This window comes from Perognathus longimembris, chromosome 10 (genome assembly GCF_023159225.1).
Source record: "Perognathus longimembris pacificus isolate PPM17 chromosome 10, ASM2315922v1, whole genome shotgun sequence".
NCBI lineage: Eukaryota > Metazoa > Chordata > Mammalia > Rodentia > Heteromyidae > Perognathus > Perognathus longimembris.
The window spans coordinates 33300580-33313911 of NC_063170.1; the positions used below are offsets into that span (position 1 = coordinate 33300580).

Below are 13332 nucleotides of genomic sequence, written 5' to 3' on the forward strand. Positions count from 1 at the left end.
ATTTTTCTGTCTCTAAATCTGTTAGCCAGAGTGGCAACTTTTTTTTTTTTTTTTTAAGGAAGACTTTATTTATTTTGGCCAGTCCTGGGGCTTGGACTCAGGGCCTGAGCACTGTCCCTGGCTTCTTTTTTTGCTCAAGGCTAGCACTCTGCCACTTGAGCCACAGCGCCACTTCTGGCCATTTTCTGTATATGTGGTGCTTGGGGAAATGAACCCAGGGCTTCATGTGTGGAAGACAAGCACTCTCGCCACTAGGCCATATCCCCAGCCGCAGAGTGTCAACTTTCTGTCTCCTCTCCTGGACTGGCTGGCCATGAGAGAGGAATATAGAAGTGGGGCTGGACAAGGGGAAAGAAAGGAGAAAAAGGAGAGAAGTCCTACTGCAGTCCTATCTTGACACTAGTTTCCAGTCCTGGGTATGAAAGCAGAAAACAAACTCTAAATGGCATGTGGATAAATGGAGCTGCTTCCCTGGATTTCTGCCACTGAACTAACCTCTTAAGTTTGCTTCAACTCTTTTTACTAACAATTTTCCTTATTAAAGCTTACTTTGGAGATGGGCTCATTTTCCCATCGAAGATGTGTCAGAACCGGGGAGGTAATGGGTCAGGCCTCTCTCAGGGCCAAGGCACTGCGGCAGATTAATTTGTGGCAAGGGTACGGTTAAAACTCCTCTAGGGAAGAAACTTCGGGCAGTTCTAACCAGCCAGAGTCACATGGGTCAGCTCTCTGGTGTATAGAGTGACACAGTGACCTCCTTGATGTTAGCACCCAGGGCACCTACCACGTAGACCTCTCAGTGGCACATAGCTAGAGGATGAAGGAGACCCCATAGTTAAACTCTTCATACCCCTAAACCTAGGTTAGCAATAGGAATTCCACTTTTCCTGGAATTGCTCCTCTTCCAGGTTAATAACAGAGGTTCCACAACCCTCTTCATGGAACTGCTCCTTGGCTCCTTTCTTCAGATACTTGAGATGCAGGGGGGATAATTCTTGGCTGTAGCTTTAGACAAAGGGACTACTTTGATACCAATAATCTGAAGAATATAATATTGCTTGACACAGTATCAGCTAGGGGAAAGAAAAAATGGCCCAAAGGTGGAAATGTAAATTTTAACATCATCTTACACTTAAATCTTTTGTGCGCAAAAAGAGGAAAGAGAACTGTTTTAGGTAACTTTAGCTAAAAGACAGGAAAGCTCCTCTGTGGGTTTTACAAAGCATTTGGATTTTTGTTATTTACGAGATGTCCATTCATATTCTGTAATTAAATGTATTCTACCTTGTGTATAGCAAACATTCACTATATTAAGCCTATCGACTTTATAATCTCCTAGTGTTTGATGATTCCTTTAGGAAAAAAAATCCTACTGACTATCCATACAGGAAATACAATTTACTTAGCTTTAACAAGTTATCTCTTTGACTTTTGTGTGTATATTGTGCCTTTTCCATTCACAACTGATGCTCTACAACTTTAATTATACCTCCACTTTCAATTTTTTGCTGGCTAATTAGAGGTAATAGTCTATTGGATTTCTCTGGTGAGGCTGGCTTAGAACCATGATTCTTAGTTCCTAAGTACTAGGATTATAGGCTTGAGCTACTGGCAACCCACCCTTTGGCTTCTTTTTTAGTTAAAAGAATAACTTGAGCGGGACACCAGTGGCTCATGCCTATAATCCTAGCTATTCAGGAAGCTGAGATCTGAGGATCAGTTTGAACCCAAGCCAGGCAGAAAAGTCTTGTGTGCCACTCTTCATCTCCAATTAACTACCAGAAAACCAGAAGTAGAGCTGTGGCCCAAAGTGGTAGAGCACTAGCCCTTGAGCAAGAAAGCTCAAGCACCCAGGCCCTGAGTTAGAGCCCTACAATAACAAGAGAATAACTTGGGTGTCTTCTGAGCCTGACCGTCTTCTGGCCTTGATCACGGGCCTCTCAACTGAATTTTCACCCAACTAAATTTCTCTTGTCGTCATCTAAGTTATACAGGGAAACTCTTTGGCTCCATCTTCCAGACAAGGCCAGCAGTCACTCTCAGTAAAAAGCGGACTGTCAATTCTCTGTATCCCTTTTAAGATGAAAAGAGGCCAAAGTCACTTAGGGAGGAAATGAAGTAGGGCAGGAAGATGAAGAGTCAGGAAAATTATATTGTTTTCAATAAATGTCAAAAGGGAGACTCAAAAATTAAAACCAGGAAGTAAACTGAAAGAGCAGAAAAGGCTCCATTCTCACCACTCCTCTTTTTAAATATTAAGTTACAAAATCAGGAGATATGGGAGTACTTACCCAAATTTGCCTTCTCTTTTGAAATGGTAAAAATCTGGGAATTTGTTGTGGATTGGTAAAGACAAATAATGGAAACATAGTCTGGCAGAGGGAAGGTTACCTGTGTTTTGGGTGGGCCTCACCCATCTTACCTACTCAAAACCATTGTCTAATGATTGGGGGTTGTTAGACTGACACAACCAAGTATACTTCCCCAGCTCAGAAAGAATATTCTCTTTTACTATTTCTACCTATTTTAACCTTGTTATACTAAAATAAATCCTTGCTAAAACATAGAGGGGGAAAAAATGGTATTACGAAATGTAAAGAAGCAGCCCAGGGCAGATGGCTCAAGCCTATAATCCTAGCTCCTCAAGTGGCTGAAATTTGGGGATCGCAGTTGAAGCCAGCCTGGGCAGAAACATCCATGAGACTCTTTAACTAGTCACAAAAAGAGCCAGAAGTGGAGCTGCGGCTCAAGTGGTAGAACACTAGCCTTGAGCAAAAGAGTTCAAGGATGCGCCAAGGCCCTGAATTCAAGACCCATGATGGACCAAAAATATAATAATAAAAGTAAAGAAGCATTCAAAACATTTAAAGACATTCAAATCATATCAAATTTCTTTGAAGAGACAGTTGAAAAATAGCATTTATTTTCTAGTGGCACCGGCTATGTCATTATTGTGGATGGCTTTTATTTCATATGTTACAAAGTACAGGTCACAAACTGGGAGTAAGCAAGCCAAATTAAGTCCATCTCTGTAGTCTGTTGGTCTTGAGTTCATGCTAGAGTTTTTAAGCTTAGTTGCCAATACATAATCAGTTTTTCATCTTCACTTGAAAAATGAGGTAAAAAAAATACTGCATGGGCTCATTTGATTGGAGGAGCTTCCCCTTGTCGGTTGGAAAGGTCTTCAGTTTGCCATAGTCTCCAGCATGACCTACCATCTCTAACCATTAGAAGGTATGTTATTTCCATTAACCACCACACAGCTATTTCTTATACCTGGGGCTCAGGGGTGTCTTCCATGAAATCAAAGGATCTGATGAGCAAGGATAGTAATCTTCAACAACAGAAAATAAAGACCAGTAACCTTCACATTGGCACTGCCCACCTTTTTCCAATACAGAGTGAAGTCTCTCTTCCTGAGAAACTCAATCTAGTGCTGAGGTCTGGGTCTGCATGTTTGTTTTCCATGAGGTATGCATTTTTTTTCTTCCAGGAAATAGCTCCCTCTCCTTTTGTTTCTTTCAATGAAAAAAATATTAAACACTAAAAAAAAAGCTCTAAAAATCCTGTCTCCTCACATTTTTAGAGGGATAGTCTTCCTGTCAGTTTGCATAGAAGTCAGGATACCTGAGACTAAAGCTGTTAAAAAACACAAAAAATTTATATAGTAGCAAGACTAAACTCTGACAAATACATATGAACTTAAATATCCATACACTAATGTATACTGATTCCCATGTCATTTTAAAAAGACCTTTTTATATACACACAAAACTTCTAACTTGGGACTATTTCCAATTAGTATTTATGTGCCAACGAGAACTTCCATATCCTAACTTCAAGTCCCCATCTCATTTTTGGCTCAAAATACTGTAGTACCTGGCTGGGGTCCTACCCAAATACTCGAGCCTACACTGGAATGATTTCTAATTCTTTCTGGAAATCAGTGTATCTTAAAAGCCTCAGTTTTGGTCCTTTGGAGGAGCTTCTACACTGACATGGACAGACAGGGTCCACTGAGATAGTGCCAGGTATTGGTGGCTAATTTCTCATCCTAGTACATGGGCTCTCACCAACCTGTACACTCTCCCAGTAAAGGTGTTTGAATTGGATACCAAATCCTTCCTAAAGAGCACTGGTAAACTGAAGCACACAAGTATTTCCTTATTTTCTCAGCCTTCTTGGTTTCCTGAAACTCTGCTTATCCCTGCTCTTTTCTCCCAGGGACATCATCTAAGTTATCCATAAAACCCTCATTCAGATCAAGGTCTTTCTTCTCTGAGATGGTTTCTAGAACCTATTTCTGTTTCCCGAGCATCAAAAAACCTGTGACTTGGGAAGAATCTTTTTTAAATTCTATGTTCTCATTTCTATTGCCTGGGACAATTTATGAGACAAAAAAATGCAGCTCTGATTAGAACAGATGTTTTGCTTAGCTGTAAGACAACTTATTCCCAGTCCTAGCATGATGGGGAGAGACTGGGGAAAAAAAGACACTAATGATGCTTAACTTCATTATCAATTTACCAGCTTATGCTGAGTTAAACAAACATACTTAGTTTCATTACTTGGCATGATGAAGTTAACGTTTATTAGAAACATATTTCAAAGTAAGTACGCATGATGTATACTCTTTTTCCCTTCCATTTTCATAGCAAGTGAGTTATACAGTGGGTGCTCTGCCCACACCTCGAGATCTAGTTAATGCTCACCCCCTTCCTGGTCATCTATGCATTTCTCAGAAATACCTCATTTCACATGCAGCCGACTATCTACCCTAAAAGTGGCTCGCAGGCTCCTCTTGGGACACAAAACAAATCTTAGCCTCAGTTTAAAAAAAAATCCCTGATAATGTTCCAAGTCAATTTTCACCCTTTAGCAGTCTGGGCCCACTAATCTCTTTCACAGAATGTATACTCAGGACTGCAATCAGGGCAGCCTACGAGGACAGGAGCTTTGTGCTCCTCTTGGATTCCACAGTGACAACATGGAACAACTTTCCTCTCCAGGGATGCTTGCTCAGTTTTACAGGGAGATAATGTTACGGCTCACTGTCTTTCCCTCAGAGCAGCTGCAGGAAACTTGATGCCAGAGAACAGACAAGCACGTTCTCCTAAGAAGCTGGCAGCTGCCTTTTCAGAGCAGGAAGGAAGACATTTGCATTCAAAATATACAAAACATCTTCTTTCCAACAGAAAGCCTAAACCTCTCTTACCCACCTGGCCAGCATGTGCTTAGAAGGGAAAGCTCGAAATCATTTCACCTAACACCCCATCTTGGATCTTCCTCAGGATCTACCTTTCCTGCTGGTCTTATCTGATGAAGGAGCAAAATCATAGTCCCAGGCTGAATGCCCAGGAAACAAGCTGCCAAAATCTAGCACCCATGAAAAAACAGGGTGGAGAAGGATGCTCAGACCCAGGCATTGTAGGGAATGAAGAGGATCAGGATTTCCACAAAGGAGACTAAGACATCACTATACCCATGCTAATCAACACAGGGTATGTAAACACATTTTCCCTTTGGAAACAAATTCTGTAGAAAAGTTATTCATAAAAATAGAACAACATTTAGGCTGGACACCGGTAGCTCACACCTGTAATCCTAGCTACTCAGGAGGCTGAGATTTGAAGCCAGTCAGGGCAGAAAAGTCTGTGAGACTCTTATCTCCTATTAACAACAGAAAAAGCCAGAAGTAGTGCTGTGGCTCAAAGTGTTAAGATTGCTAGCCTTGAGCAAAAACGATCAGGGACAACACCTATTCCCTGAGTTCAAGCTCCACAACCAGCAACAACAAAAATTATAACATTTACTTTTTTGATAGTCCCCTTTTTTCTACCTTCTTAAAAAGAGGTTTGTCATTGGTCAAAACAATTCAGCAGACTAATTGGCCACCATTTCCCCAGTTGTTATTTCAGTGAATTTATAAAGTCCCTAATGCTCAGACCAGAAGGCCAGCTGAAGCATGATCTAAAACTTCCAATAAAATAGTCCAGCTGAGTGAATTTCTAGACACTATCATCTGAGCTACAACATAGTATATATAACCCCGCAAAACTTGTTAGGCAGCTCCATATAATGGCTACTCAGGTCTAGCTAAGAGGTTCTGTCATCTTCTACAGGTCAGCAAACCCACTTCAAGTGGAATGGTCACGTAATCCAGACCTTGACTAGTCATGTCACCCAGTAATGTATTCTGGATTCAGTGTGCATTTTATAGGAGTGAGTGGATATTCAATTACTTTTTGACCCTTGATTCACAGCACTGTAGCATCCTCATTAAAACCAAATGGTAACAACATCTGTAATAAGACATAGATTTCAGTAGAATGGCTCTGGGTTTCTGGTGCTGTAATGATGTTAAAAGCATTTCAAATCAAAGTAGCCAAAAGAACAAACAACATTTTCAGCGCTCAATGAAGTTGGAATGATCCTTCCTGTTTCTCTTCACCTGTTTCCTTACTACCTCCCAGAATACACTCTTAATCCAAAAACTGACTTAACATATTAAGTAGCTGTAAGATCCTATGGACATGCTTTTTAGAGCTCTGTATGAAGCCTTTGCCAAGATAACTCATAGGAGAGTAGGGCAGAGGGGAGCAAGTACTGGCCAGAATATCCTTGTTTGAGCCTTCCAGTCCAAAGAGGCCATGTAAGCACAAAGATGAGCCAGGGAACCAGAGAGAAGTGGCAGCTAAAGTGGCAATGCTTAGACTCTTCCACTTCATTACAAAGGAGCAACTGTGTGGAGTTCATCAGTGTCGTTGTAGCAACCAAGTTCTACTTTGCATATCCCAGAGGTAAGAAGCTTGGAAGGAAGAGGAGGATCCTCCTCACCTAAGGAGAGAAGAAAGGAAAGAATTACACAATCATTGCATTTCACTGATACTGACACCCATGCCAGAACATTTGAGCTATATGGTTAGTACAAATGAAGAGACAGCTCAACCAGCTCAAGATGAGGCAGTCTTACTCTCTTAACAGATTAGTTCCCTCAGCTGAGGGAGATAGCTTTCCTAAGAGCCAAAGATTTGTGTGTATGTCATCAACTACTTACAGGATAATATCCTGCCGGGGCTTCTGGGGAAAGTGGGCTCTCCTACTCAGCCCTCCTACCTGGGCCCTACGATAGAAAGAATACTGTACTCATGAACCTCAGGGTCAGTATATGTAGTCATAAAGACAAAGGAGACTAGAGGGCAGTAAATACTACAGATAAAAGTATCCAAAGCTCCCTTGGAGCTCAATGTGTTGCAATATTCCCATGTTTATGGAGTTCAGGAAGATACATACTAAATATTGTATAATACCCCAAGCAGGGTATGGGCAGCTCACCATAGAGCTCAAATAAGAGAGTATCTTCATTACCAGAGAGTAAATCAAAACTATCAAACAAGTTGCAGGAACAGAATTACAAAGGGCTTAATTATCAATATTAGTTACCATCAGGTTTCACACTTCCCAGTAAGGTAAGCAGAAACAAAAACTAGAAATATGAATTGAGTGGGCTGAGAATGTGGCTAAGCGATAGAGTGCTTGCCTAACATACATGAAGCCCTCCGTGCCATGTAGACAGAAAAAAAAGGCCAGAAGAGGTGCAGTGGCTCAAATGCTAGAGCACTAGCCTTGAGCAAAAGAAACTCAGGCACAGAAACCAAGTCCTGAGGCTTGACTCTGGACCGGCAAAAAAAAAAAAGGAAGAAGGAAGGAGGGAGGAAGGGTAGAAGCCAGGTGCCAGTGGCTCAGCCTAGCTATTCAGGAGGCTGAAATCTGAGAATCACAGTTGGAAGCCGGCCTTTCTTATCTCCAATTAACCACTTAAAAGTGGCTCTAGAGGTAGAGCACTAGCCTTGCACAAGAAAACTCGGGGACAGAGCCCAAGCCCTGAGTTCAAGCCCCACGACCAACAAAAGGGACAGAAAAGGGGGGGGGGGAACCAACTCCTGGGGCTGGGGGCACTGGCCCACAAGCAAAACCAATATTCAGATACTGAGTCGGAGTCCAGGGGAGGGAAGGAGGGAGGAAGGAGGGAAGGAAGGAGGGAGGGAAGGAAGGAAGGGAGGGAGGGAGGGAGGGAGGGAGGGAGGGGAATGGCCTTTTTAAGTTTGGCCCCGGAACCCCCTGGGCACCTTACCCAGGCCCGAGGAGGAGGACACGCTCCCAGTCAGGGAAGATGTCTCGGTGTGGTCCGAAGAGAGCCCCTCCATGAGAGGCAGAGACAACTCGGAGGAGGGCCCAGAGGAGTCATAGATGCCCGAGTCACGGGGCATGTCCGAGGAGCCACCGGCCTTCACGGCGTGCAGCAGGGGCGAGAGGGCGCAGCGGCCCTCACGGGCTACCCCAGGCCCTGCGTCAGGGTCTCCCCCAGACCCCGCGTCCCCCTCCAGGCCTGCGGCCTTGCTCTCCAGATCCACTGGCACAGCGGCCCCTGGAACGGCCGCCCTGGCCTTCGGGCAGGGTTCGCGCTCCCGTCCGGGTTTGAAGATGACATCATTCAAAACTAGGCCCGAGTCAAACTTCTGCAGGACTGACTCCCTGCGACACAGCGCGGGCGGAGGGAAGGGTACCAGCTGCTTCTCGAACCAGTCAGGCTCCTCCTCCAGGAACCGGTGCATGTTGCAAATGGCAACGTACAGCGAGCGGCCCGACTTGCTCCGGAAGTAGTTCCTGCGACTTCCGGTCCCAGGATGGGGGCCCAGCTCCCGGAGGCCGGGGTCTGCAGAGTGCAAGTGGGAGCAGAGCTGGGGAAGGTGGTCCATGAGTTTGTACTTGGAGCTCGGGTCAAGGACACAGGGGACATCCCCTTCACAGGAGTAGTCAAAATAGACCGCGATAACCTTGCTGAGCGCTGCAGATGGGCTCTGCTTGGCCTGGCGGAGCTTTTCAACAATAGCGGACATGGCCACCAGGAAGAGCTCGCCCCCTCTCACCGAGCTGTGGCTACTTCCTCTGCTTTCTCTGTGTCTGTAGTTTTTCTTGTCCACAAAGTACTTCATGCCTTTGGAACACACCACAATGATGAACTGGGAATCGTGGATCTTCTGAATGACCCATTCTTTCTGCCCTTCCCTGCAAAGGCTGAAGTCTTCCCAAAGGTCCAGGGCCACCTGGAAAGATAAAAAGGCAACTTACTCTGATAACTAGAAAAAAGAATGTAGGAATAAGATGGTAAATGTTAGAGGAGGTCCTATCATCTTCCCCTTAACTATTATTAGCATGTAACTGTAAGTGTTTGGGAAAATAGTTATGGTTCTGTGACAGAATATCTGACCCTCTGCAAGGGTTTGCCATTCATCAGCTATTTTAACATCATGTGGTGTCATCACTACTGCATCTCTAAAAGTGAGGAATCAGAAGCACTGAACTTTTGGCAACTTATCTAAGTCACTACAGACTATCTCGTAAGAAAACTACAGGGTAATGACAGAAAACTGACTGGGATTGGTGCATATGAGTGAAGCTGCCAGGTGGAAGGAGAAATCTCTGTAGAGAAGGCTAATAATAAGCTGTAAGAGAAAGGTACAGGTGAATGACCTCCAAGTGTTCTAGAATACACAAGTCTAGGTGATTCACATCTAGAGGGTGACTGACAAAGAGGACCTCTGACCAAGTACAGGGTCAAGCAGGTGGTGAATGCTAGAGGAGGGCAATTAACTAGACATGGATAATCTGGTCATGTGGATAATAACTCACTCTGGAAAGACCAGTACCTTCTTCATAAAGACCAACAGTGGCATCTATACAATGCTTGTGAGCAAACATTATTTTTCTCCTGGGATTGAGGAAGAGCCTGATTTGTTTGTTTTTTGTGGCACATGTGGCCTCTCAGAGAGTATCATGTTCTCAGAACACTTTGATCTGCTTCTCCTGGCCAACTGTGTTAGTGTTCAAAAATGAATTCCCTATAGTTAAGACCAAATATGGCCTCTAAGACACAGCAACATAAGGGGAAACTGTTCTGAGATGACTTGTTCTCCTTCTGCTCTACGATGTTAACCAAGGAAAGTCCCAACAGCTACCTACTTGTTGAAAATAACTTTCAATCCTCCTCTGTGTGTGTGTGTGCGCGCATGTGCATGCCGGTATTAGTATTTGCACTTGGGGCCTAGGTGCTACCCTTTAGCTTTCTCTATCAAGGCTGGCACTGTACCCCTTGAGCCACAGCTCTACTTCTAGATTTTTGATGGTTAATTAGAAATTGGAGTCTCCCAGACTCCCTTGCCCAGGCTGGCTTTGAACTGTGATTCTCAGATCACAGCCTCCTGAGTAACAAGGATTACAGATTTAAGCCACTGTGACTTGGCCTTATAGTTCCTTTATTTCATGCTAACTGGGAATATATGACAAGCATTTAAAAACGATTCCTCCAGCCTGGCGTTGGTGGCTCACCAGCTAGCTACTCAGGAGGCTGGATCTGAAGATCATGATTCAAAGTCAGTCTGGGCAGGAAACTCTGTGAGACTCTTATCTCCAATAAACTACTCAGAAAAGTCCAGAAGTAGTACTGGGGTTCAGGTGGTAGAGCATTAGCCTTGAGCAAAAAGAACCTTAGGAACAGGGCTCAAGTCCTGAGTTCAAGCCTCAGGACTGGCACAAAAACAAAAACAAAAACGATTCCTACCTTTGATTAATTCCTCTTCCACGAATTTCTCTTTTGGAAATAATCAGAAATGGGACTATTGAACTACTAAGAAGTTTAACAATTCAGAGTAACTCAGTTATAGTAAATCAATATTAGGAATCATGTATTTAAAACTGTAGTATATATAGAATTGTTAATACTGTGTAAAAGTATTAGGAGAAAGAAATGCATCATTTCAATGTGCCCAAAGTACAATATTGTATGTTTGAGTTCACTTATAGAGAAAAAGACTAGGAGGAAACCCACTACATATGTCTACAGTATCTGAAGTCAGTGCTGTGCCACCAGTTAGCTTGCAGTTGATTTCTGGTAGGTACTGATCTGTCAAGCTTGTGGCATTCACACAGGAGGAGATTAGGCCAAGCCCTTAAATACACTTTATTTACACCAGAGGGCAACCTTACCACACAGAAAAGGTTTGACAGAAAGATTCTCTTAGGGAATTGTTGCACCTTCCTCAGGGAACTGTCCTTACTTGCTGTTCCTCCCTTTAACTGTTCACTGGAACTTTTTTTTTTTTTTTTTTTTTTGGCCAGTCCTGGGCCTTGGACTCAGGGCCTGAGCACTGTCCCTGGCTTCTTCCCGCTCAAGGCTAGCACTCTGCCACTTGAGCCACTGTGCCGCTTCTGGCCGTTTTCTATATCTGTGGTGCTGAGGCGTCAAACCCAGGGCTTCATGTACATGAGGCAAGCATTCTTGCCGCTAGGCCATATTCCCCGCCCCACATTTATACGTTTTGGTTCTTTTTTTTTTTTTTTTGGCCAGTCCTGGGGCTTGGACTCAGGGCCTGGGCACTGTCCCTGGCTTCTTTTTACTCAAGACTAGCACTCTGCCACTTGAGTCACAGCACCACTTCTGGCCATTTTCTATATATGTGGTGCTGGGGAATCGAACCTAGGGCCTCGTGTATCCGAGGCAGGCGCTCTTGCCACTAGGCTATATCCCCAGCCCTGGAACTTCTTTTACTTGCCAGGATGTCTTGGGTGATAGCTCCCACCCTGGTTGCATATTGCAATAGTAGCCACTGGCATTATTAATGCTCATAGAACTACCCACCAGCTACTGAGATTTTCAAGCAGGAGTAGGTCAAGGTTAAAGCCAATCATTATGAAACACTTGGTGCTGGTGATAAGTAGAACAAACCAAAAGAAGAATGAAAGTTGGGCCCCGATTTTGAAACTATAGCACTAGGTAATAGGTGTTGCCGGACACCAGTAGCTCACGCCTGTAATCCTAGCCCCTCAGGAAGCTGAGATCTGAGGGTTGTGGTTTGAAGCCAGCCCAAGCAGGAGAGTCTGTGAGACTCTTATCTCCAATTAATCACCAAAAAGGCAGCAGTGGAACTGTGGCTCAAGAAGTAGAGAGCTAGCTTTGGACAAAAAAGCTCAGGGACAGTGCCCAGGCCCGGAGTTCCAGCCCCAGGAGTGGCATCCACAAAAAAGACAGATGTCACCCGTTGGTAAAATACCTTTACAATAAAATTAAATTAAAACAAAAACAAAAACAAGAAAAAAGCAGGTGTCACAGAAGCAAGCCTGGAGGCATGGCAAAGATAGTAGAGAGGGAGTATGGAGCATATGTGCTGCTTAAGAGAAGAGAAGAGACTGGATTCTGTACCTCACAGCCACAGAAGTCCTGGAGGAAGTAGGCGAAACACTGGATGACATTCACATGATTCTGTCCATCTTTGCTGGAGTAGCAGAGGAAGACCTTGGGCCGTGGCTGAAGCCTCTCCCTGGGGAGTGTGGTAGTATATGCTGTGGACTCAGCGCTCTCTTCATCTAAGTGGGAATATATATTTTCTAATTTGGGAAGAAGGCAAGGATGATAGCTATGAGCAACATTTTGTCTTATTTCATATGACTTGGAATGCAGTGATAATTTCAGGAACAAACAATCGTAATATTCATGTAGAGTCCTGGTCCCCAATTCATCAGCCCCTTGGGAACATTACTATGAATGGTACATCTGGTTTCTGCAGCAAAACATCAAAAAGTAAAACAAAAACAAAAACGGGTCTTTTCTTCCCCGTGTGTGTGCACATGCGTGCGTGAGAGACAGAGAGAGAGACAGACAGAGAGAGAGAGAGAGAGAGAGAGAGAGAGAGTATTATTGGGCTTGAACTCAAAACCAGAGCCACTGTGTTCTCTCTTAGCTTTTTTTTTTTTTTGCTGCAGGCAAAAAGTGGAGGCACACCTCCACTTGTGCTGATTAATTGCAGAGAAGGGTCAAACAAACCTTACTGCCTAGGCTACCTTTGAACCTTGATCTTCAGGTCTTAGCCTCTTGAGTAGCTAGGATTATACAAAAATCATTCTTAACTTGAAATTCACCTTTGACAAACCAAGAAGTGCTGCAAGGGCTACTCTGGTCAGTGAAGTACCTGGGATTGGCTGTTGCAACCAAGTGTACCTACCTACTTGACAAACTAAGCATCAACAGGGATGATCTTTTAAAATTAAAAAAAAATATTCATTGAAATATAATTTACAAGGGTAAACTTTCTTCTTTTGTCTTTTGAGATGGTATCTAGCTACATTGCTTAGGCTGACTTTCATTCCTGGGGGTCAAGTAATCCTCCTTCTTAGCCTCCACGTTCCTGGAACTACAGTAGTATACCATCATACCCAGGGGAAAGTACATAAGTCTTAGTGTACACATCTGTGTAACCTCACCCAGACCAAGAGATA

The 13332-nt window shown here is 43.8% G+C and overlaps 1 protein-coding gene across 3 annotated transcripts in view; it reads right to left on the reverse strand.

Annotated features, from left to right (window-relative positions):
* Positions 1 to 5685: 5685 nt before the first annotated feature.
* The window catches only part of Il17rd (interleukin 17 receptor D), an 80713-nt gene continuing 73066 nt past the window's right edge, over positions 5686 to 13332 (reverse strand). For 2 of the 3 annotated variants that reach the window (XM_048355780.1, XM_048355778.1), the window contains 3 exons: positions 12260 to 12444; positions 8135 to 9107; positions 5686 to 6837 (listed from right to left, as the gene is read on the reverse strand). In XM_048355780.1, the coding sequence (XP_048211737.1) occupies positions 6728 to 6837; positions 8135 to 9107; positions 12260 to 12444 (1268 nt within the window). In that variant the 3' untranslated portion in view covers positions 5686 to 6727. The remainder of the gene's footprint in view (positions 6838 to 8134; positions 9108 to 12259; positions 12445 to 13332) is intronic. The other variant, XM_048355779.1, reaches the window with a different exon arrangement.